At 55.1% G+C, this 24,056-nt stretch overlaps 1 protein-coding gene and 2 non-coding genes across 3 annotated transcripts; all 3 read left to right on the top strand.

Annotated features, from left to right (window-relative positions):
- The first annotated feature begins 1,006 nt into the window (after nt 1–1,006).
- Nucleotides 1,007–16,058, top strand: PER1 (period circadian regulator 1). The gene is given in 24 exon segments (XM_027130976.1): nt 1,007–1,092; nt 6,445–6,861; nt 6,979–7,077; nt 7,166–7,320; nt 7,417–7,538; nt 7,630–7,831; nt 7,985–8,036; nt 8,175–8,317; nt 8,700–8,778; nt 8,856–8,962; nt 9,149–9,302; nt 9,377–9,485; nt 9,574–9,705; nt 10,122–10,227; nt 10,327–10,498; nt 10,586–10,716; nt 10,914–11,093; nt 11,725–11,958; nt 12,791–13,298; nt 13,300–13,357; nt 13,783–13,969; nt 14,157–14,346; nt 14,684–14,834; nt 15,227–16,058. Coding segments are annotated over 23 exon segments (3,816 nt in total). The 5' UTR covers nt 1,007–1,092; nt 6,445–6,586; the 3' UTR covers nt 15,497–16,058.
- A 404-nt stretch (nt 16,059–16,462) lies between these two features.
- On the top strand, nt 16,463–16,536 carry TRNAT-AGU (transfer RNA threonine (anticodon AGU)). Its single transcript has one exon. It is a non-coding gene; the product is annotated as a tRNA-Thr (tRNA).
- Nucleotides 16,537–16,937: 401 nt separating this feature from the next.
- On the top strand, nt 16,938–17,019 carry TRNAS-CGA (transfer RNA serine (anticodon CGA)). The gene has a single exon. It is a non-coding gene; the product is annotated as a tRNA-Ser (tRNA).
- Nucleotides 17,020–24,056: the final 7,037 nt, after the last annotated feature.

The raw sequence follows: 24,056 nt of genomic DNA, 5'->3' as shown, positions 1-24,056 counted from the left end.
TTAAAAATAGATTTTCAGGCCCCTTCCCCGGAGATTGATTCCGCAGTTGTAAGGGACCCCGGTGATTCTTATCATTATGTATACAGTCATTATAATGTTCATCACTTGTTGAGGGCTTACTATTTTCAAGACAGTGCTCAGGGCCTTTTTGTGCTTCATCTACTGAGTCCTTCACATGTTTAGGGTTCCCGCAGGCCTTAGGGCCCACCTTTATCGTATCAGGGACCTGAGTTCAAATCTTGACCCCACCAGAGACTAGCGTGTTAATCCGGATACATTATGTAACCTCTCTGGATCTCAGTCTCATTTGAGACAGTGGGAAGTAGATCAGCCGCCTCCTCCGGGTTTGTAAGCGCATGGCCTGGCCCACAGAAAATATAATCTGGGAGGTGGCTATCATCTTCATCGTTACCACGCGGCACTGAGACCTGAAGATCGCTTCACCGTAATGCCAGCAGCTTCCAGCTTCAGGGAGCTTCAGGAACCCAGGTCCACAGTCCCAGCGCGGGGGCGCTCTTGTCACGCGCCTAACGGCTCAGAAAGCGCCCCCACCAAAGCCACCACTGCTCACATCTGCGCCTGCGCAGACTCGGCCGTCCTGGGTTAGCGTGTCGTCAAGGAAAATCCCCAGCTTCTAGGTAAACAAGTTGCCGCGTGAGATCGCCCGCACGTGTCCTCTACAGCTCCGGGACTTCTCAGCCTATGAGAAAATTTGGAGGACTGGACTGGCGTTCGCGTCACCGATCTAGGCGGGTCGGGGGACGCTGCCACAGCCAGTAAGAACTTCGGAGGTGGATGTGGGCGTGGCTTTCGGTCAGCTTCCAATCAACGTGCTAGGGTGGCCCCTCCCGCACGTGGATCTGTCACTGCTGGTTGGCAAACTGACCAATGAGAAGATGAGGGAGGCGGGCGGCGCCAATGGTGGCAGTGCGGGGGCTGCGCGGCCGCACGCGGCGCGGGGCATGGGTCGGCGCCCTTCCGCCAATAAGCTTGAGGGGCGTGGCATCCTGGTCGGCGGGCGGGCCTGGAGAAGCGAATCCAAGTCTCCTTGATCCTAGTTAGGAAGAAATTGGACGGCGTGCGCGCTGAGCGGTAAGTGCTCAGGCGTGGAGGGTGAGGAGCGGCGGTCGGTATGGGTTTTTCCACGGTGGTTCTGTAAGGAGGGGTGTTAATGCATTGCCGTGAGGGGGATCTTGCAAATGCGTGATCACCGCGGTGGGAGCTCTGATGGTTACGGGGGAATAGGGGCTGCGAACTCAGCTCTAGAGAGAGGGGAGCGGGAATCCTTGACATCAAATCCCTCAACGCCCTAGGGTCCCTGTACCCCTGACTGCCGCGGGGAGGGGCTCAGAAGCCAGCGAACTGAGGGAGCTGAGAACCCTACTCCCAGGGAGGTACGGGACAGGACCCCTGAGAGCCGGTGGGAGACGTTCCAGTGCGTGACTGCTGTTTTGGTAGGTGCCTTAAGCACTTGAAATAGGCAGGGGTTCTGAGGCTGGAGAGAGGTCCTGCTAGGGCAGTTGAGAGGGTACCAAAGGGGATACGGTGATTTGAAAAAGGGTGGGGTGATGATTTGTGTGACCCTGAGCTAGTCACATCAGGGCTCTGGATGTCTTTCTCATGTGTAAAGGGGAGGGGTTGGGACTCGGAGCCATCTTTGGGAGTAAACGTGGGGTAGCAACTGTCGGATCCTGAGAGGGAGGATGGGCTTGTGCAGATTGGTTGTATACTTGTCTTCCTGAGCCCCTGGCGGTGAGGAGGCACCAACAGAGTGCTCTGGTATCTGTCTGTACAAGCAACGAGGCCTGTGGTAAAGTGACCTGCGGTAAGGTGGAAGAGTGAGGAAGTGGGGTTCCTAGGAAGTCACTGGGGCTGGTGGCTGCTAGGGTGATCTCAAGGACTTTGTGAGCATGTGAAAACTGGGACTGTGATGATTTGAAGTGTGTGGAGAGTGCAAACTGAATGTCCCAGGGTAGAGGAGAGGTTGGATGGAGTCTGTGTTTTAGGCACCAAACTTAGAATTGGCTGAGTGTTTGAGAGGCCCAGGTTCCCAGAGCTGGTAACACCTCAAAGGTTCCTGAAGGGTAAGAAATCAGAATGACAAGCCATTATCAGAGCTCAGATTTGAATCCTGAGTCCCATTTGTTAAGAGCCTGAGAACTGATTATGAGACATTTTAGGCAAGTTTGGTAACTTCTGAGCCTTAGTTGGTCCTTGTGGAATGGGGATAATTATACCCATCTCACAGGATTGTTCTGAAGATTAAATAAGATAATGTATGTAAAGTGCTCAGCGCAATGCCTGGGTCATGTTTTTATTTATTTATTTTTTTAGGTAAAAGAAAATTGCTATAGGGTGACAAAAGAACAGTGACAGGGTGTAAGATTTATGTGAATGCTGTGGTTGGGAACTATTCTCATATTCTTTTTTTTTTGCAAATTTTGGTGACCCCCGCCCCATTTCCCTCTTCCTGGTTCTTGTCTTGAGGCACCAGCCCCAAACCTTCATTCCTCCCTTTTATCCCTCTCCCAAGATCCAAGGCCCCAGGCTGGGCCACTTGCTCTTTCCCAGTTCGAGCTCCTCATCCTAGACCCATTCTCCTCCCTATCCCTCCTCCCTGTCTCTGCTACCATAGTAACAAGAGATTCAGGCTCTGAAGGGGGCCTCAGGGAAGGAGCAAAGGTCTCTTGCAGAACCTGGCCTCCAACTTACCCGCCCTGGCTTTGGGATCGGGCCAGCAGATGTGTACAGTCTGGAAGAGGGGGAAAGCCAATGCCAGGAGCTGTAGGAGCAAGCCAAGGGGAGGGCGGATGCGAGTCTGGAGAAGAGAGCCAGGCGTGGGGGCGGGGGAGGGGGGACCCCTTCCTCCTAATCCTCTCTCCAGGAATCCCTGGCTTTGGGACAGGATGGCTATCGTTGGGTTGGGGGGAGGCGTCCAGGCTGGGTGCATGTCCTGGGCTACCAGCCAAAAGAACATGATGTTCCCAAGTTCTCTGGCCGCCGCCCTCTCGGGCTGGCCGCCTCCCAAACCGCTGCCTCTCCAGCCTCCCTGCCCCACATTCCCCGGCTGCCTCGCCCCGCCCCCTTCCTCCGCTTGACGTCACCGCCGCCTCCCGCCCCCTCTCCTCCATTGACGGCAGCAGGGTCTGGTTACTGTGGGGACCGTGAGGCAGGATCCTGATTAGGGCCTTGAGAGCTGCTGGAGCGCTGGACCCTTTTGTCTACGCAAAAGGAAAATATGGAGGTGGAGGTGGAGAGCAAGGATCGCCTGTGCCGGGGGAGATCACATCTAGAGCCCTAAGGAGTGCTGAGGAAGAAGAAAAAGGATGTTTCCAGAGAAGAGGTGTCTGAAAAGGAGACAAGGGACTGGGCCACAATATATGAGTTGGGGGGGCATTTTCAAGGAGAGAAGACTGAGAATCCAGGCTCCTCAATCCTTTATTTCCTGTGTTTTCTTGCTTTGGTTTTTCTGGGTTATTCTGTAAGCTTTTCCACAGAGCCCTGACCCTGCCCACCCCCCCAACCCCCCATGGGGAACACAATTGTTAAGGAAAGCTTAGGCCACGTAACAGGCGTGTGCACCCACGCTGATTACGTCAGCATCAGCCTCTTCACTTGCCACCCACGTTTCCAGGGAGCCCTGAGAGGAACTACACATCAGTCTTGGATGGAGGGGGTCTGTGTAACTGAAGCTCTTCGCGGCCCAAGCTGGCACTTTATTCCCCCAAATTTAGGACTCAGTGTTCTGCTTCTTGCCTCTTAAAAAAAAAATTATAATTTCCAGCTCCTTCTCTATTACTGAGGCCCCTCCCCCTCCCCTAGCTCTAGTTACAAAGTCACCATGTTTATGATCACCTACTGCGTGTCAGGTTCTCTCCTGGGGGCTGCGGAATACAGTTAAGGAGACAGGTGATGAGGTCCTTGGCTTTCTCTTCTCCTTGCGGTGGGGACCTGAAGCCCTTGCCACCCCACCTTTGTCTAAGGTCTCTTCTCTCAGCCACCGCTTTGTTCCCCTGCAGCCCTGGCTGCCTGGCCCCTACTTTTGGTGCAGCCGTAACTGTGGGTGGCTGCATCCTCAGGAGAGAAGCACTAGTCACCACGTAGGTTGCCCGGTGACCTTTTCTCTGATTGGCCATGGAAACACCTGCCATTGTTTCCCTTCACAGCTCCTGTTGGCTCTGGCTGCCCCTTCTATTGTTTGCATCCTTCCCCCCACTCCACCCCCTCCTCAGATGTGGACCCTCGATTACCCTCCTCCTAGCTGTCCACAGGATTTGAAGTGTCAGAGGAAGGGATTGGGTAAAAGGGCTCTATTGTGATGACAAGGCTGGGGAGGGGAACCTAGGAAAGGCCAAGCTGGGTTTTCTGTCCATCTCCTCCCAGGGACCAGCTGTCTCATCCAGCTTGGCCCACCTCCTAAGGTCTGCATTCTTTCTGCCCACCCCTGGCAAGGCCAGGGTGTCCTGTTGTGCAAGGCTGGTCGGTTCAGGAAGTAGAGTTATCTTAAATACCTACTGTGGCCCTGGTATGTTCTCTGAAGAGGGACAGCTTACCTCCCCTCCCTTCCCCTCCCCTCCCTTCCATTATTTACTGTACAAGGCGTCCCGCGCCCATTGGCTGGGCTGTGGTGTCTGGGGCCCTTCAGCCCAGCGCCAGCACCCAGATCCACGTGCGCCCGTGTGTGTGACACAGCCCTGACCTCAGTGGGGGCCAGTAGCCAATCAGGCGCCGGGACGAGATCCCCAGCCAATTGGGGGCGGGGCCTGTGGCTCCGCCGGCAGGAGGCCAATGAGGGGCAGCGCCTGGCGTTATGCAACCCGCCTCCTGGCCCCGCGGAGCTTGCACTCAGCTGCGGGCTGCAACGGCGGCGGGCAGGCGACCGGAGGGCGCTCGCGCGGCCAGGTAAGCATCTCCGCGGCCACCCCAGGGGCCGGTCTTCGGCCCGGAGGCTGACTGCCGCCACTTCCAGCCTGATGGGCCGCTTTCGGCCTGGGCACTCAGACGGCACACCAATAATCCGCCTTCCTTGCCGTTGTCCACCCGCTCCCTGTCCCCGGGGACCTAGGTATTCCTCACAATCCTGCACTGGGCGTCCGCACTCCTGACCTGCCTACCTTACCTCCAGCTTTGCCCCCAGCTCCCAGCTGCCCCGGCCCCACACCTGACCCTCATCAGGCATGCCCCCTGCTGCCTTTGTCACTCGGGGGTCTCCGGTTTTGCCCCAGCACCAGGACCCCTTCGGGCTTTCCACGCTTCCCGCGCTCCCTCCTCCAGTCCCTGGCCTCGCGCCGGCTGTGATGTCAGCCCGGTTCAAACTGGAACATCTCGTTCCCGGTGCTAGTTCCTGCTGTTGGCCACAGCCTTCCCTTTTCTCCTGAAGCTCAGAAAATGCTCTGAGGTTGGGGGTGTGGTTGGAGGGAGAGAGTAAGGGAACAGCCGTCTCTGGCCTTTGTCCGTCCCTTGGTCAGAGCAGAGTGTGTCTGCTTCGGATGGCTGTGGGGGGGGGGGGGGGCGGTGGCGGCGAGTGTATAGAAAAGTAGGGGACCGAAGAGAGGATTCCTGGGTTCCTGACAGTGGCAGGCCTCGGTCCTGGGGGTCGGGAGAAGGTGCAGGGGCAAGAGGAGGAAAGGCTGTGTTGTCTTAACCAGAATGATTGGGATCCTGGAGAGCGCCAGTCTGGGGGCTTTTGCGCGGAGGGCGGTGGTGGTTGTGTTTTGCCCTGGGGAGCAAGGCCAGCCTCTGAAACCCCGATGGCTGCCCCTCTTCCTACGGCCACTCGGCCCTCCGGGGACTGGGGATCTATTAGAGGTGGGCGACCCCTGGTCGCGCTTGCGAGTGCGGGAGTGTGTCGTTGCCCCGTTTCCGCCGAGAAATGGGGGAGGGGTCGCCCCCTCCCCCGCCCTCTTGCGGGCCCTCCAGCAACCGCTGAGCTCAGCCGCTGACGTCGGTTTCCCTGGCGACCGCAGTGGCGGCGGAAGCGCGTGGTGGGGCCGCGCAAGTCCGCGCGCATGTGCGGCGGAGGTGGCACCGCCCCCGGATAAAATTAGCCCGGAGGCCTAAATATAGAAGGCGGCAGGCTCGCACCCTGCTCCGAGGCCTTGGAGTTCCAGGCGGAGTGGGGGCCTGCTGGGAATTTGGGAATGGGAAGTATCCAGGCTGTGGCTCACAGCTGAAGTTCTTTCTAGTCGACCGCTTAGGTATTACCTCCTCAGGCCACGCTGGCAGGGGATGTGGGGGAAGGACCAAGAGAGGCCCCTTTCCACCTGCAGCCCCCCGACGCTCCCCCGCCCCGTACGCGGACAGGAAACAGAAATTGCTTAGGCTCCATATTGGAAGCCTGGGTCGCAGGAGCGTGGGGACCTGAAAGGGAGGGGGCTGAATGAAATTGGCAGGTGTTGTGAATTTACAGCCCAGGTTTTTCTCCTTCTTGGTCTCTCTTTTCAGGCGCTGGCTGTGATCAAACTTCTCAGCTCTCTGAGGCTTGAGTCTCCCACCTCGCTCCCCTGGCCAGGCCTCCCGGCCCCCTCGTGCCTCTCTGGTGGCCTCTCCGCCTTCCCTGTTCTCCTAGGCTCCCCATGGCCCAGACATGAGCGGCCCCCTCGAAGGGGCTGATGGGGGAGGGGACCCCAGGCCGGGGGAATCCTTTTGTCCTGGAGGGGCTCCATCCCCTGGGCCTCCACAGCATCGACCTTGTCCTGGCGCCAGCCTGGCTGACGACACGGATGCCAACAGCAATGGCTCCAGCGGCAATGAGTCCAATGGACCGGAGTCCAGGGGTGCATCTCAGCGGAGCTCACATAGCTCCTCCTCCGGCAATGGCAAGGACTCGGCCCTGCTGGACACCACTGAAAGCAGCAAGAGGTGTGTTTGGATGGGTTGCAGGTGCTAGGAGTGGTCTTTTGAGCAGACTGAGCTGGGAGACAGGCCCGTGCTGCTGCCCACTTTCTCCTCATCTTGGGTCTGTTGCTTCTCCCCTAGCACAAATTCTCAGAGCCCATCCCCACCCAGCAGTTCCATTGCCTACAGCCTCCTGAGTGCCAGCTCAGAGCAGGACAACCCGTCTACCAGTGGCTGCAGGTTCGTGGGGTGAGGGCTGGGGGAGAGGGCTGGGGGCCACGCTCTGGGGCTAATGTCTATACCCGCTCCCTCCCTGTGGGCCCTGCAGCAGTGAACAGTCAGCTCGGGCAAGGACCCAGAAAGAACTCATGACGGCGCTGCGGGAGCTCAAGCTTCGGCTGCCACCAGAGCGCAGGGGCAAGGGCCGCTCTGGGACCCTGGCCACGCTGCAGTACGCACTGGCCTGTGTCAAGCAGGTGCAAGGTGAGTGGTGCTTCCTGGGAGGGCAATGTTCAGGTCCTGGGCTAGTACCATGGGGGCAGTCTCCTCACTAAGTGTGCTGCTGCCCGCACCCTGCAGCCAACCAGGAATACTACCAGCAGTGGAGCCTGGAGGAGGGCGAGCCTTGTGCCATGGACATGTCCACCTACACTCTGGAGGAACTGGAGCACATCACATCTGAGTACACGCTTCGCAACCAGGTCAGCGCAGCCCAGCCTCTGTATCCCGACGCACCCCCAGCCCCACTCCCACAGCTCCTGAACCTGCTCTTGTCTTTGCTTTCTCGCCTAGGATACTTTCTCCGTGGCTGTCTCCTTCCTGACAGGCCGCATCGTCTACATTTCTGAGCAGGCAGGTATCCTGCTGCGCTGCAAGCAGGATGTGTTCCGCGGTGCCCGCTTCTCAGAGCTCCTAGCTCCCCAGGATGTGGGTGTCTTCTATGGTTCCACTGCCCCATCTCGCCTGCCCACCTGGGGCACGGGGGCCTCCGCAGGTGAGGTCCCGAAGTGCTTGGGGGGAGGGATGAGCAGTTCCAGGAAGCACCTGCCATGAGGGGCCAGGGGCCCCAGGCTTTTCCTTGCTGGGTTCTTCTCAGCCCAGGGAGGGGATGGGGAGCTGTGCTTACTGTCCTCCTGGTCTGTCTCAGGTTCAGGCCTCAAGGACTTCACCCAGGAGAAGTCTGTCTTCTGCCGTATCAGGTAGGCAGGGGATGTGGGAGCAGACCCCTTGCACCTCCCACACCCCGTTTTTCTTTGCTGTGTGGCCCATGACCTTGAGGTGGGTGGTGGGTGGCTCTTCACTGACAGTCCCTAATGCCTCTTTCTCTTCCTTGCTAGAGGGGGTCCTGACCGAGATCCCGGGCCTCGGTACCAGCCATTCCGCCTAACCCCATATGTGACCAAGATCCGGGTCTCTGATGGGGCCCCTGCACAGCCGTGCTGCCTGCTGATCGCAGAGCGCATTCACTCTGGTTATGAAGGTGGGCGGGCCAGGCGCCTGGCCTGGTTGGGGTAGGAGGAAGGGGGCCTTCTCTAGGCTGGGGGTGAGGCAGGACGGGAGTGTGGGAGACAGCTTTGGAACACAGAAGGTATTGTTAAAATGAGGGTTTGAACGCCTCTTTAGAGGTAGAGTTGGATGAGAGCCCTAAGCTAGGAGAAGGCAAAGGAGAGTACCTTGGTTTTCAGTTTCATTATCAGCATGGGGCACAAAGATTGTCCAGACCATCTTTGTAGGCTAGAGGGCCCAAGGCAGAGCTGTGGAGAGAACTGTCTGCCAGCCAGCCTGGGCCTGAGGCAGCATGGAGGGCTGAGGAGCTGGACCGTTCTGGAGGAAATCCAATGGCCACACTTTCTGTGCCTCAGCTCCCCGGATTCCCCCCGACAAGAGGATCTTCACTACGAGGCACACGCCCAGCTGCCTCTTCCAGGATGTGGATGAAAGGTGAGGTCAGGACCTGGAGAAAAAGGAGGTGTCCAGGGCCGAGGCTTTGGCCATTCTGATGCCTCTTGTCATTTCAGGGCCGCCCCGTTGCTGGGCTACCTCCCCCAGGACCTCCTGGGGGCCCCAGTGCTCCTTTTCCTGCATCCCGAGGACCGACCCCTCATGCTGGCCATCCACAAAAAGAGTGAGTTCCTTTCATCCTGCGCTCCCTTCCGGCTGTCTCCAGGGCTTCCTAACAGCTGTCCTTGTGATTGTGTCTTTCAGCGCCTTGGCCTCTTGGATTTCGGGTGGGGGGAGGCTCCAGGGGGCTCCACAACCTTACTTAGCTCTCCCTCCCACTGACCCGCACCTCATTTCCCACTCCCTTCAGTCCTGCAGCTGGCTGGCCAGCCCTTTGACCACTCCCCTATCCGCTTCTGCGCCCGGAATGGGGAGTACGTCACCATGGACACCAGCTGGGCTGGCTTCGTGCACCCCTGGAGCCGCAAGGTGGCCTTTGTGTTGGGCCGCCACAAAGTACGCACGTAAGTGGGTGGTGCCCTGGAGGGCGGGCCAGTGTGGAGGGGGCAGGGCTCAGCTCATCCTTCCCACCCCGCAGGGCGCCCCTGAATGAAGACGTGTTCACTCCCCCAGTCCCCAGTCCCGCTCTCTCCCTGGACCCTGATATCCAGGAGCTCTCTGAGCAGATCCACCGGCTGCTGTTACAGGTGAGAGTTGAGGGGACGGGGCTTGAGAATGAGGAAGGGGTGCGGAACAAGGCCTTGGACATCTGACCTGTCGCTCTTCCTGCCTCAGCCTGTGCACAGCCCCAGCCCTACCGGGTTCTGTGGAGTCGGCCAGGTGACTTCCCCAGGCCCTCTCCTCAGCCCTGGCTCCTCCAGTGCCAGCAACGGGGGTGACGCCGAGGGACCTGGGCCTCCTGCACCGGTGAGTGCCTCTCTGCCACTTTACCCCTTTAGTCTCCCGTTCCCTTGTTCTCAGAGTCAGCACTGCCAAACCCAGAGGAGCCGCGTCCACCTCCTTTTCTTTCTCGTCCTGCTCTCATAGTGATCTCTGCTCCTCCCCACTGGGGCCTTTTTCTTTTTTTTTTTTTGCGGTACGTGGGTCTCTCACTGTTGTGGCCTCTCCGGACGCAGCGGCCATGGCTCACACACAGGCCCAGCCGCTCCGCAGCATGTGGGATCTTCCTGGACCGGGGCACGAACCCACGTCCCCTGCGTCGGCAGGCGGACTCTCAACCACGGCGCCACCAGGGAAGCCCTGGGGCCTTTTTCTTGCGCTACGCTCTGGGCTCCCCAGGCTGGCCACGCCCCCCCAATGCTGCCCACTGCCCTGCCCCACAGGTGACCTTCCAGCAGATCTGTAAGGACGTGCACCTGGTGAAGCATCAGGGGCAGCAGCTTTTTATTGAGTCCCGGGCCCGGCCTCTGCCCCGGCCCCGTGTCCCTGGTGAGTTGGTGAGGGTGTGGGTGAGGAGTGAGGCCTGGGGCGGGGCGGGTCAAATGACCCTCAGCCCAACCCAGAGGAGCTTTTCTCTCCTCGGCCCAGCTGCAGGCACATTCAAGGCCAAGACCCTTCCCTGCCAATCTGCAGACCCAGAGCTGGAGGTGGCACCTGCTCTGACCCAGGCCCCACTAGCCTCGGCTCCTGAGGAGGCTGAGCGGAAAGAAGCCTCAGGTTGCTCCTACCAGCAGATCAACTGCCTGGACAGCATCCTCAGGTAAGGCCATCCTGGCCCATTCTCCCGCTTGGGCCCCGGCCCTGCCCCACCCAGGCGCTGCTCTCATGTCTTCTGGTGCTTCCTCAGGTACCTGGAGAGCTGCAACCTCCCCAGCACGACCAAGCGCAAGTGCACCTCCTCCTCGTCCTGCACCGCCTCTTCGGCCTCCGACGAGGACAGGCAGCGGGCGGGAGCGGTCTCTGTGGGGGCCGAGAAAGGTGAAGAGCCAGGCCATCCTGCCTCCACAACCCCGTCCTCTGTTCCTGCGTCTGCATTTCTGTCTTTGGGGCCCCACCTCACTCTGTCCCGTCCCCGCCCAGCCTCCAGATCTCCACGCTCCTCTCTCTCCCCACCCCCACTGGGGTTTCCTCTCCCAGCCTCCCAGCGGGGCGATAACCGGCATCTCTCCGTACAGATCCATCGGCAGTGCTGTCTGGGGAGGGGGCCGCCCCTCTGAAGGAGCCGGTGGTGGGAAGAGGCGCCCTGAGCCCGCTCGCCCTGGCCAATAAGGCGGAGAGCGTGGTGTCCGTCACCAGTCAGTGTAGCTTCAGCTCCACCATCGTCCACGTGGGAGACAAGAAGCCCCCGGAATCGGGTACGGGCATGGCTGAGGGGGGCGGTGCCCGGGCTCCCTCTGCTCCCCCAGCCAGCGTCCCCCCTCCTGCCGGCTGCCTTCTCCCGCCCTCTGGTTCCTGATGGAGAGAAGGAGGCCCCCGCTTAGCTCAGGGCTGCCGCTTCTTGCTCTCCACCCGCCCGCCAGCCTCTGCCGCCTTGTCTGTCCCTCATCCTGCTTCCTGTGTTCTCACCGTCAGTTCACACACAAAGTCTGGGGTGTAGTTCAGCCTGAGGTGCTGCCCGCAGACGGTCGAGGCAGGGACTGTTGAAAAGCCCTGAAGGGTCTTCGGGCATTGACCTGGAAAACGAGTGAGGGAAGTGCGAGGTGTGGGCTTCCCTTCCAAGGAGTCACGGGGGGGTCATCCTAGGGTAGTGCCACTGACGAGGACTGAGTATCCTTTTCTTACCCTGGGACGGCTTTACACGGGGAAGAAGGCCCAGAGCCAGTTCTCGGTGGGGAGGTGGCCAAGAGATGCAGGGGAGGCCCAGGCTCGGCCGCAGGGCAGAGCCCAGGTCTTTGGCTAAGCTGCTGGACATGGAGGGTGCCGTGTGGTGTGGGTGTGCTAACACTTAAGGTGATTCTGACCTTTCCCCTGTCTCATCTTCCTCAGACATCATCATGATGGAGGACCTGCCTGGCTTGCCTCTTGGCCCAGCTCCCAGCCCAGCCCCCAGCCCCACGGTGGCCCCTGACCCAGCCGCAGGTGCCTACCGGCCAGTGGGCCTGACCAAGGCTGTGCTGTCCCTGCACACCCAGAAGGAGGAGCAGGCCTTCCTCAGCCGTTTCCGCGACCATGGCAGGCTGCGTGGACTTGACGGCTCCTCCACGGCCCCCTCGGGCCCCGGTGAGTTGGGTAGCCACCTGCCTGCACCCGGTCTAGGGCCAGACTGTCGGGGGAGGGGTTCTTGAGGGAGATCCTTGTGCTCCAGGGACCCAGGCTATTGCCACCTCCGCCACCAGGGCCCTGCCTAGGGATGGCCCCTCGCTAGCTCCTCCCCAGCGGGCGGGGGTCCAGGCTGCCGCCAGAGGAGGGCAGCACTGAGACAGGCAGGCAGGGGCGCTCTGCTCCAGGTAAGCCACTCCAGGCCCAGTCTGGGGGCTGGGGCAGGAAGCGAGCCCACTCAGGACTCAGTTGCTGCTGACTGGGAGATCTGTGTAGACCGGCAGGGAGGACTGGGACGACTTCGGGTGGGGGCAGGGCTTCAAGGGCAGGTGGCAGCCCTCCAGGTGCCTGAGGGAGGCCCCCTGCAGGCGGGCATAGGGCTAGGAACTGGGCTTTCCCGCCCACCTTGGCTCCATCATGAGCCATGCGGAGCACGGCCCCGCTGGCAGGAGGGTCGCCCAGGCTGGTAGTTGCCTGCTGGACCGGAGCCACCTGCCCATTCGTCCACGACCTCGCCTGCCTGCTGTCCGCCAGCAGGCCTCGGTCTTCTGCACACCTGCAGCACCCCGCCTCGTGTAACCTCTCCTTCCCCGGCCGCTTTGTCAGTGATTCCCGCGTCTTCCCTGAAGGTCCCCCCACCTCCCCAGAGTCCCCTCTGTTACGTGTGGGCCAGGGAGGCAGACTCTCTGGGGCCTATCCTCTCCCTGGTCCGAGTGGCAGGGCAGCCGGCCGGGGTGGCAGGGCTGCTAACCCCCAGGTCGAGGGCCTTGCTTACCCTAGTCTCTCCCCTCAGGCTGCCGCCACGGCCCCGCAGCCCCTGGCCGCCGCCACCACTGCCGATCCAAAGCCAAGCGCTCCCGCCAGCACCCGACCCCTCAGGCCGAAGCCCCCTGCCCCGTCTCCCACCCGTCACCTGTGCCATCCTCTGCCCCCTGGCCCCCACCACCAGCCACGCCGCCCTTCCCGGCTGTGGTCCAGCCCTGCCCCCTCCCCGCGTTCTCCCCCAGAGGAGGCCCCCAGCCTCTCCCTCCTGCACCCACATCTGTGTCTCCTGCAGCTTTCCCTGCCCCACTGGTGACCCCAGTGGTGGCCTTGGTGCTCCCTAACTATCTCTTCCCTGCCCCACCCACCTACCCCTGTGGGGCACCCCAGGCCCCCGCTTCCCACTCCCCTTCTCCGTCCCTGCCCCTGCTGCCCCCCAGCCCTCCCCGCCGCCCCGACTCTCTGCTCTTCAACTCGAGATGCAGCTCCCCGCTCCAGCTAAACCTGCTGCAGCTTGAGGAGCCCCCCCCGTGTCGAGGAGAGTAGTGCTGGGCACCCCCCTCCCAGCGAGGAGACTGCCGACCCAGCGGCCAGACCGGTGAGCACCGAGGCCCGCCCCCATCCTCTTAGGGCCCCCACGCGGCCCTCTCCCCTGCTCCTCCCGTCGCTCTTCCTCCTGCCCCCCGCCCACCTGGCGTCCCCAGAGGGTGGTGTCGTGGGGTGGGAGGCCCCAGCTGCGTTTCTGAATGAGGCAGAAATCAGCTGCCTCATCTGTGAAGTGGGGACAGGCCCGTCTGTCTGACAGGTGGCGAGGACATCCCAGTAACTTCTGAGCGTGCCTCTGCTGCTTGGAAAGGGCCCAGCGCCACGGCGCTGCTCTGCGCCAGCTCTCGTCACTCAGCCTGGGCCCACTGTCATGGAGTGGGAAGAGGCCGCTTGGCTTGGGTGCGCTCCCGGCCAGAGGCAGCCGTTGAAGGGAAGCCTAGGTGCTGATCCCTTAATCCCTCCCCTCCCCTCCCCCAGGTGGAGATAACTGAGTCCTCCAACCAGGACGCGCTCTCCGGCTCCAGCGACCTGCTGGAGTTGCTGCTGCAGGAGGACTCGCGCTCTGGCACGGGCTCTGCTGCCTCGGGCTCCTTGGGCTCTGGCTTGGGCTCTGGGTCTGGCTCAGGCTCCCATGAGGGGAGCAGCACCTCAGCCAGCATCACGCGTGAGTGCCCTGCCTCCCACAACACCTCCCGGGGTAGGACAGTGTCTGGGGGGTTGGGAGGCCAGGCCCCACTTTGGCCAAGCAGCCTGGGCCCCTGCCCTGCTTCCTAAGGCCAGTGGGCTTGAGCGAGGCCTGGTGGAGCGCCGGGCGGCCTGACTCTGTTGGTTGCCCGCCCCTCACTCTACAGGCAGCAGTCAGAGCAGCCACACGAGCAAGTACTTCGGCAGCGTCGATTCTTCCGAGGCTGAGGCTGGGGCTGCCCGTGCCAGGGCTGAGCCCGGGGACCAGGTCATTAAGTACGTGCTCCAGGATCCCATCTGGCTGCTCATGGCCAATGCTGACCAGCATGTCATGATGACCTATCAGGTGCCCTCCAGGTGAGGACTTTCAGGGACCTCCTCTGCCTCTTCTTCAGAGGAGTGGGGAGGCTGGCGGCCCACCCTCACTGCAGCTAACTTGGGGTTTTCTTTCTGGGCCTGGCTCTGCTCTGGGGCTTTCCTGTTCTGCCCTCCGCCCCTTGGAGCCCCACCATTAGTCAGGCTGAGGGCAGCTTTCCTGGTCCTGGAAGGCCTGAATTCCCAGAGCACCGGTTCAGGGGAGGAGCATGAGGCAGTGAGTGGGGAGCTGGGGAGTTGAGGTAAAGGAAAAATGCCAGCCTCGTGGGCCCTGGCCCCAGCTCCCATTCTCTGCCTCCTGAACCCCTTCCCGGAGCAGGGACATGGCCTCTGTGCTGAAGCAGGACCGGGAGCGGCTCCGGGCTATGCAGAAGCAGCAGCCTCGGTTCTCAGAGGACCAGCGGAGGGAACTGGGTGCTGTGCACTCCTGGGTCCGGAAGGGTCAACTGCCTCGGGCCCTTGATGTGATGGTGAGAAGTCAAGTCTGGGCCAGGAGGGAGAAGAAAGAATTGAGCTCAAGTTGAAAGGGTAGAGGCTAAGGGCTGATCCCCTCATTGTTCCTTGGATCATTAATTCTGAAGGACGTTAATTCCACTAAATTTGCTGCTGGGTTATTTAGTGTTAAACCACGTGTGTTTTGGTAGACCTTTTCTCGGCCAATCTTATGCTAGTGTATAGTGCGGTCTGGGTACAGGGTACGATGCATTTTCCAATCTTGTTGACCCCATGCGCATCTGTATGGATTAATGTTTCTTGGGCATACATTGTGGGAAGTACTCTCGAGTTGGGGAACAAGGGGAACTGGGGTGGCAGGTCAGCAGTGGAACTCTGCTGACTCGCTCATATCCTTTCTTTCTCCAAGGCCTGTGTGGATTGCGGTAGCAGCACCCAAGACCCTGGCCACCCTGATGACCCACTCTTCTCGGAAATGGATGGACTGGGGCTGGAGCCCATGGAGGAGGGTGGGGGCGAGGCGGGTGGCGGTGGTGGTGAGGGCGAGGGCGGTGATGAGGCCCAGGCCCAAGCTGGGGCCGCGGTCTCAAGCTCTCAGGACCTGGCCATGGAGGAGGAGGAACAAGGTGGGAGCTCATCCAGTCCAGCCTTACCTGCCGCAGGAAATGGCACCAGCTAGACTACATTTGGGGCCACCTCCGGGAATGCATGAGAAGCTTCCTTCTCCCATGTCCCAACTCGCAGAACTCAGACGTGGCTGGACCAACCAATAGAAAACTGTCCCGGCTTCTCCCGCTGTAGGGGGTGTGGGACCTCCCCCCGCCAGCAGCCCAGGATCCAGGGGCTGCCTCTGGCCTCTTAGAGAACAGAGGGTGGCACTCTTTAGCCCAGCCCAGAGAAGCCGCACCTCCCATCCCTGCTGAGGAGTCGTTCCTTCCCCTGGACAAGGTTGCTGACAAGCTGCTGAAGTGGTTCTCCAAGCCCCAGCTGAGCCGGAGTCCCTGTCCCTGCGGCTTGGGGCTGCGTTTATTTATTTGGAGAGCCAGCCCTCTGAGGCCCAAGCAGGACCCAGTGGTCCAGACCCCTAGCTGCTCCGGGGTGGGGGAGGTTGGTGGACCGTGGAGTCCCTGGTGCTGCCCCTCAGGTGGGACCCAGGTGTTCTCAGCTGTACCCTCTACCGCTGACATTTGTGTTTTTGATATCGTGTCTGTTATTTTTTAATATAAAAAGAAAAAATACCAGGACTTTGTGGAATGAACTTTGGGGGCTGGGTTAGGGGAGCTCTTTGTGGGGAGGTGTGGCGCCCCCGTTTCCGGAAGGTTGTAGTGAGAGTGAGCCATTCCCTCCTCTGAGGACCCGCATCCCTCTTCTCCACAAACCCTTTCTCACTGAGAAAGCAGGTCAGTCTAGGTGGCTAAGGGACGGGGGGCCACGCAGCCATTCATAGTCGAGTTGGTCCCCAACGGTGTGGGAGAGAGGCGGGTGGTGCAGAGTATTAACCCTCAGGCTCAGAGCTTGGGAAGGAAAGGGGGAACCTTGGAAAGGATGAGTCACTGAAGCCCCGTGGCAGCCGTTATTTCGGTCGTCTCGATTAGTGACCCTCAGGAACAGCTGATCTACATCTAGACTCAACAACCCACCCAACGGCGCCGTGGCTTAGCTGGTTAAAGCGCCTGTCTAGTAAACAGGAGATCCTGGGTTCGAATCCCAGCGGTGCCTGGGACGGTTGACTCTAGTATATTATTGCTGCGAAGGGGCCACATTTCCAGACTTTGACAGGGCGCCTCTCTGTAGTACATATGGAAGGATTATTCTTCTTACCAGCCATCCCATTGCTACTTGAGTCTCCCTCCCTGTGCACTTTTAGTGCGAATTTGGAGGCTGACCCTAGCTGTCAAGAACCAGGGTGTAGCGGCATCCCTTTGTCTGCCTTCAACGGTGTGGGAACGGTTGGGCCCATTTTGTACTGTGGCTCGGGGCAGGGAGAGAGAACTGGAAAGTCGCCGCTTCTGTAGGGCCGTTGCCTCACAAGCGCACGCGCACTGACATCAAGACAGCGCTCGCAAGAGGCGGGCGTGTTGATAGGCAGCTATAGTTCCGCAGGCCCCAGTCCACAGGCGGCTGTGATGGCCGAGTGGTTAAGGCGTTGGACTCGAAATCCAATGGGGTCTCCCCGCGCAGGTTCGAATCCTGCTCACAGCGTCAGTAGTTTTGGGAATGAATACTACTGCCGCCTCCGGTGAAGAAAGCAACTTGTTTTTCCAGTGCTGTCTTTCCCTGGAGCAGATTCCAATTTTATTCCAAGACTCTCAGGGACTCAGCCACCCAGGACCTGTCCACGAGCGCCCTCTTGCGGGCCTCAGATTCCTGCTTCTACTCCTCCTCCAAAGGTTATATCAAGCAAAAAGCCGTTTTAACTGCCAATTTGAATTCATAACTCCAAACTCAGGTGTTTTCTCAGTGCTATTAGCAATCATATCACATTTCCCCATCCATTTCCCCTCCATCTCTCCTATACGACTCTTTCATTCCTTTTCACATCAAACCACGAATCCCTTCATCCTCCTTCAGCTTTACTTCCTGTTTCACTGTGTTCAAAAGGCATTCGGTAATCAAAACACTATGGTACTGGCACAAAAACAGACATATAGATCAATGGAACAGGATAAAAGCCCAGAAATAAACCCACTCACCTATGGTCAATTAATCTACAACAAAGGAGGCAAGAATATACAATGGAAAAAAGTCTCTTCAATAAGTGCTGCTGGGAAAACTGAACAGCTACATGTAAAAGAATGAAATTAGAACATTCTCTAACACCATATACAAAAATAAACTCAAAATGGATTAAAGACCTAAATGTAAGGCCGGAGACTATAAGACTCTAGAGGAAAACAGGGAGAACACTCTTGGACATAAATTGCAGCAATATCTTTTTGGATCCGTCCCCTAGAGTAACGGAAATAAAAACAAAAATAAACAAATGGGACCTAATTAAACTTAAAAGCTTTTGCACAACAAAGGAAACCATAAACAGAATAAAAAGAACCTACAGAACGGGAGAAATATCTGCAAATGATGCGACCAACAAGGGATTAATTTCCAAAATATACAAACAGCTCATACAGTTCAGTTCAAACAACCAAAGCAAAAAATGGGCAGAAGATCTAAATGGACATTTCTCCAGAGAAGACATACATGTGCCAACAGGCACATGAAAAAATGCTCCATATCGCTAATTTAGGGAAATGCAAATGAAAACTACAATGAAGTATCACCTCACCCTGGTCAGAATGGCCATCATCAAAAAGTCGACAAATAATAAATGCTGGAGAGGGTGTGAAGAAAAAGGAACCCTCCTGCACTGTTGGTGGGAATGTAAATTGGTGCAGCCACTATGGAGATCAGTATGGAGGTTCCTCAAAATACTATAAGTAGAGCTACCATATGATCCAGCAATCCCACTCCTGGGCATTTATCCGGAGAAAACTTTAATTTGCAAAGATACATGCACCCCTATGTTCACAGCAGCACTATTTACAATAGCCAAGACATGGAAGCAACCTAAATGTCCATCGACAGATGAATGGATAAAGAAGATGTGGTATATATATATATATATATATATATACACAGTAGAAATATTAGCCATAAAAAAGAATGAAATCATGCCATTTGCAGCAACATGGATGGACCTAGAGATTACCATATTAAGTGAAGTAAGCCAGACAAAGACAAATATTATACGATATGGCTTATATGTGGAACCCAAAAACAAAACAAAACCAAAACAAAACAAATGAACTTATTTACAAAACAGAAATAGACCCATAGTCATAGAAAACAAGCTTATGGCTACCAAAGCAGAAGTAGGGGAATAAATTAGGAGTTTGGGATTAACATATACACACTACTATACATAAAATAGATACCCAACAAGGACCTACTGTATAGCACAGGGAACTATACTCAATATTTTGTAATAAGCTATAAGGGAAGAGAATCTGAAAAAAATGTATATGTATTCACTGAATCAGTGTGCTGTACACCTGAAGCTAACATAACACTATAAATCAACTATACTTCAATTTAAAAAAAGGCATTCCGAAGAAATTTTCCTACTGACATCGGCAATCGCACCTGCCTACCTACCTGAGTCTGTGACCACATGCTATTCCCCTTCCTCCTAACTGTAGATGAACCCTTCCACCTAACTAAGGCCAACCCCCACACCAACTAGATCTCCCGTTCCCTCTGGCCCACTCAAGGACATTGCTCTGTTTTCTTTCTTTACCATCAATTTCCCCCTTTTCTAACTGGATTATTCCCACCAGGCTACAAACATAATGAAGTTTATCTCAATTTAGAACATGCAAGACAACAAACGCCATCTTAACCCCACAACTCCCCTCCAGCTACCACTACGTTCCTCTGTTCCCCTCTACAGCAAAACAACTTCTCTTATGCCCACTGTTTCCAATACCATCTTTCCACTTTCCTTTGAACCCTCTCTAATCAGGTGCCCCCAACCCTGCACCTGCCCCCAACAAAACTGCTTTTGTTAACGTACAAAATGACCATCACGTTGCTAAATCCATTGATCACTACTGAGCAGCAGTTGACACAGATGCTTACTCTCCCTGCTTAGAAACGCTTTCTTCACTTGCCTTCTAGGACACCACACTCTTCTTATATTCCTTCCACTTCGTTAACAATTCATTCACAGATGCCTTTGCTAGTTCGTCATCTCCTGGATCTCTAAATGTTGAGGTGTTTCCAAGGCTCAATTTTCTAGCCTCTTCTCTTCTCTATCTGTATTCATTCCCTTGATGATCTCCAGGCTCATGGTTTAAAATATGAACCTACATTACATTAACGCATCCCCAATTTTCATTTCTAGCTCCAAAACTCTTCCCTGCATTACAGATGCATATATCCTATTGCCCACGTATTGTTTCTACTTGGATATCTAATAAGGAATCACAAACTTAAAATGTCCCAACCAAACTTCTGGTCATCTCCCCCAAAACTGCTTCACCTGTAGTCTTTCCATTTCAGTAAATGGAAATTCCATTTCTTCAGTTAGCCAGACCAGAAACCTTAGAATCATCTCTGATTCATCTCCCTTTCTCTCACACACACACAGTCCACATCAAATCAGTCAACAATTTCTTATTTAAAATAGGTAAAAAATTTGACTCTTTGTTACTACACTTCAATACTACACCTTGGTCCATGCCACCCTCATCTCTCACCCAGATTATTGCAATAGCCCCTAAATTATTTCCTTGCTTCCACTCTTGTTCCTTGTTCCCTTACAGTCTACTCTGAACACACTGGGCAAAGTGATCCTTTTAAAACATAAATCAGATTCTGTCGTTCCTCTCTTTAAAATCTCTCAGTAGGGTATAAATATGAATTCATGGTTTTAATGTGTATAGTTAAGGAAGGAAATGTAATAATAAGGAAATGTATGCACATACACAATGTATACATTCACCTATATTTCCTAGCTCTGTCTGCTGAGGGAGCCTAAAAGGAATGACACACAAGTAGTGATAAACACACCAAGTGCTCAGATCTTGGTTACTAAATACCATTTTCTACTAAAATGAACCAGCACTCCTTGGAGAAAAGGGTGTCTCTAGGGCTGCAGCTGGGGAATTACAAAATGATCTTAGAACATTTTGTTTCACCAGAAAGTAAAGAAGTGCTCAGAAATATTGGGTGTATATCAAAAAGACACAGCAGCTAGGGGCTGTGGCTAAAGGGGCTTCCACTGGCTAAATCTTGGACAATCTGAGCATTAAAATAAATAATGCACTGAATCAAGTAAGAATCCAAAGTTCATATCAGTATAAATAAATAAATGGGGGCTTCCCTGGTGGCGCAGTGATTGAGAGTCCGCCTGCCGATGCAGGCTACACGGGTTCGTGCCCCGGTCCGGGAGGATCCCACATGCGCGGAGCGGCGGGGCCCGTGAGCCACTGAGCCTGCGCGTCCCGAGCCTGTGCTCCGCAACGGGAGAGGCCACAACAGTGAGAGGCCCGCGTACCGCAAACAAACAAACAAACAAATAAATAAATAAATGGGACCTAGTCAAACCTACAAGCTTTTGCACAGCAAAGGAAGCCATAAACAAAAAGACAACCTGCGGACTGGGAGAAAATATTTGCAAATGATGTGACTGACAAGGGCTTAAGTTCCAAAATACACAAACAACTCATACAATTCAACAACAACAAAACCAATCGAAAAATGGGCAGAAGACCTAAATAGACATACAGATGGCCAACAGGCACATGAAAAAATGCTCATCATCGCTAATTACTAGAGAAATGCAAGTCAAAACTACAATGAGGTACCACCTCACACCGGTCAGAATGCCCATCATTAAAAAGTCTGCAAATAATAAATGCTGGAGAGGGTGTGGAGAAAAGGGAACCCTCTTACACTGTTGGTGGGAGTGTAAATTGGTGCAGCCACTATGGAAAACAGTATGGAGGTTCCTCAAGAAACTAAAAATAGAGTTGCCATATGATCCAGCAATCCCACTCCTGGCATATACCAGGAGTATATCCCACTCCATAGGCATGCACCCCTATGTTCACAGCAGCACTATTTACAATAGCCAAGACATGGAAACAATCTAAATGTCCATCGACAGATGAATGGATAAAGAAGATGTGTGTATACACAATGGAATATTACTCAGCCATCAAAAACAATGAAATAATGCCATTTGCAGCAACATAGATGGACCTAGAGACTATCATACTAAGTGAAGTAAGTCAAAAAGAGAAAGACAAATACCATATGACATTACTTATATGTGGACCCTAAAATACAACACAAATGAACATATCTATGAAACAGAAACAGACTCACAGACAGAGAACAGATTTGTGGTTGCCAAGGGGGAGGAGAGGTGGGGAGGGAAGGATTGGGAGTTTGGGATTAGTAGATGCAAACTATTATATATAGGATGCTAAACAACAAGGTCCTACTGTATAGCACAGGGAACTATATTCAGTATCCTGTGATAAACCATAATGGAAAAGAGTATGAAAAAGAATACACATAAGTGAGTCACTTTGCTGTACAGCAGAAGTTAACACAACATTGTAAATCAACTATACTTCCATAATTTTTTTTTAATTCCAGGATATATATAAAAAAACTGAAGATCAAGAATCTTCCAGATTAAATGAAACTGAACAAACAGAACAACTAAATGCAGTGTGGGATCCTGGATGGAATCCTGGATTGGGAAAAAAGGGCTATAAAGGACATAATTGAAACATTTGAGGAAATTTAAGTATGGACTGGCATTAAATAATACTATCATATTAATTTTAATATTCTGATGTTGACAGTTGTACTACTATGTACTATTATTACTACAAATGTCCTCATTCTCAGAAAACACACTGAGTAACCTGGGCAAAAGGGCCTGACATTTTCAATTTACCCCCAAATGATTCAGAAAACAAATATTTTATATCTATATTATATTTGGAGAGAAATGATAAAGCAAACGGAGCAAACGCGAACAATTAACAGAGAAAAGAGTACACGGGAGTTCCTTGTACTTTCTTCCTTTTTTTTTTAATTGAAGAATAGTTGATGTATAATCCTTGTACTTTTTTGTAACTTTTCTGAAAATTTGAAATTATATAAAAATTAAAAGTTCCAAAAACAAACAAAACAAAAAAGCTAGGGGGAAAAAAGTCCCCCAATGGCTTCACATTACACTCAGAGGTGACAGAGTCCTTGCGATGGCCTAGAAGGTTCTACATAATCAGCCTACTGCTTTGTCGCTCTGATCTCACCTGCTACGTCCACTCCAGACAACCCCACTCCGCCCCCTGCTGCTCTGTTCCCTTGACAAGCCTGGCAGGTTGTCCTACTAGCCAGCCTGTCCCTCTGTCTGGAGTGCTTTTACCCCAGGTGGCCCTGTTTGTGCCCTCACCTCTGTAAATTTCACCTTCTCAGTGAGTCCTTCCCTAATCTTACTGTCTAAAGTCACAATTCCCACTCTCCACTCTTCCTTGCTTCACTTTTCTCCATAGCACTTATCACCAACTGACAAATGATAAATTCTGTACGATGTGCATTTGACTGTTTCCCCCACAAGGACGTATGTGCCGTAAGGCAGGGATTATTGTCTGTTTTGTTTGGGGCTCTATAGAGGTCTTCTATCCTGATTCTTCCCTTGGCCCAGGGGCCTGGGCCTCCTACTTCCCCACCCCCAACCCCCAGGTCCCAACTCTCCAGGAACTCCCCCCTACCAGGACCCAGGGGGTCCCAGGAAGCCAGCCTTCTCTTTGAAGAACAAAGAGGGAGGAGCTGAGCCTCGGAACCCAGGCCTGGGGAGACGTCACAGCGGGGGAGGCAAAGCAGCGACACTAGGCCAGCTGTGCTGTCTCAGTTCCTTCCCCGCCTCCCGCCTCCCTAGGGCCCCAGCGCGTGTGGGACACGAGCTCCCCTCCCCCAAGCCCTTACGCTGCCCCGTATTGAGAGGGCGGCCAGGAACAGGCCAGAGGCCCAGACACCCATACACACACCATGTACACAGACAACCACAAGGGACACGTACACAGGCCTGCGCTGACACGGAGGCGTGCCATCCACAGAGGCCCCCAACCCATAGCCTTAGAAACCCTGGGAATGGGTGTGGAGGATGCCCTCACAGCCACATCTACACAGGAGCGATGGCTGCAGAAAATCCCCCAACCAGGCCAACTGGTCTCAGGTTTGGGGAGCCTGAAGTGTATATAATTGTTTTGGGGGGTGAGAGCTTTTTAAGAAAATAATATAAAACTAGGTACAGGGGCTTCCCTGGTGGCGCAGTGGTTGAGAGTCCGCCTGCCAATGCAGGGGACACGGGTTCGTGTCCCAGTTTGGGAAGATCCCACATGCCGCAGAGCGGCTGGGCCCGTGAGCCATGGCCGCTGAGCCTGCGCGTCCGGAGCCTGTGCTCCGCAGCAGGAGAGGCCACAACAGTGAGAGGCCTGCGTACCGCAAAAAAAAAAAAAAAAAAAACACTAGGTACAAAAAGTAATATTTACAGTGTAAAGCAATTATGCTCCAATAAAGATAAAATATTTACAGTGAAACAAGAGATCATAACCTACAAACTGAAAAGGCTGGCAAATGACACAAAGGTTACAAAGTCCAGAAAAATACCTTATTGGTATCAGTTAATTGCCTGCATAGCCCTGTAATACTCTCCACAG

The sequence above is a fragment of the Aethalodelphis obliquidens genome, unplaced genomic scaffold, assembly GCF_003676395.1.
Source record: "Aethalodelphis obliquidens isolate GAN/ISIS:26980383/991018 unplaced genomic scaffold, ASM367639v1 scaffold38, whole genome shotgun sequence".
Lineage (NCBI taxonomy): Eukaryota > Metazoa > Chordata > Mammalia > Artiodactyla > Delphinidae > Aethalodelphis > Aethalodelphis obliquidens.
This window is presented reverse-complemented; position numbering and strand designations above follow the sequence as displayed.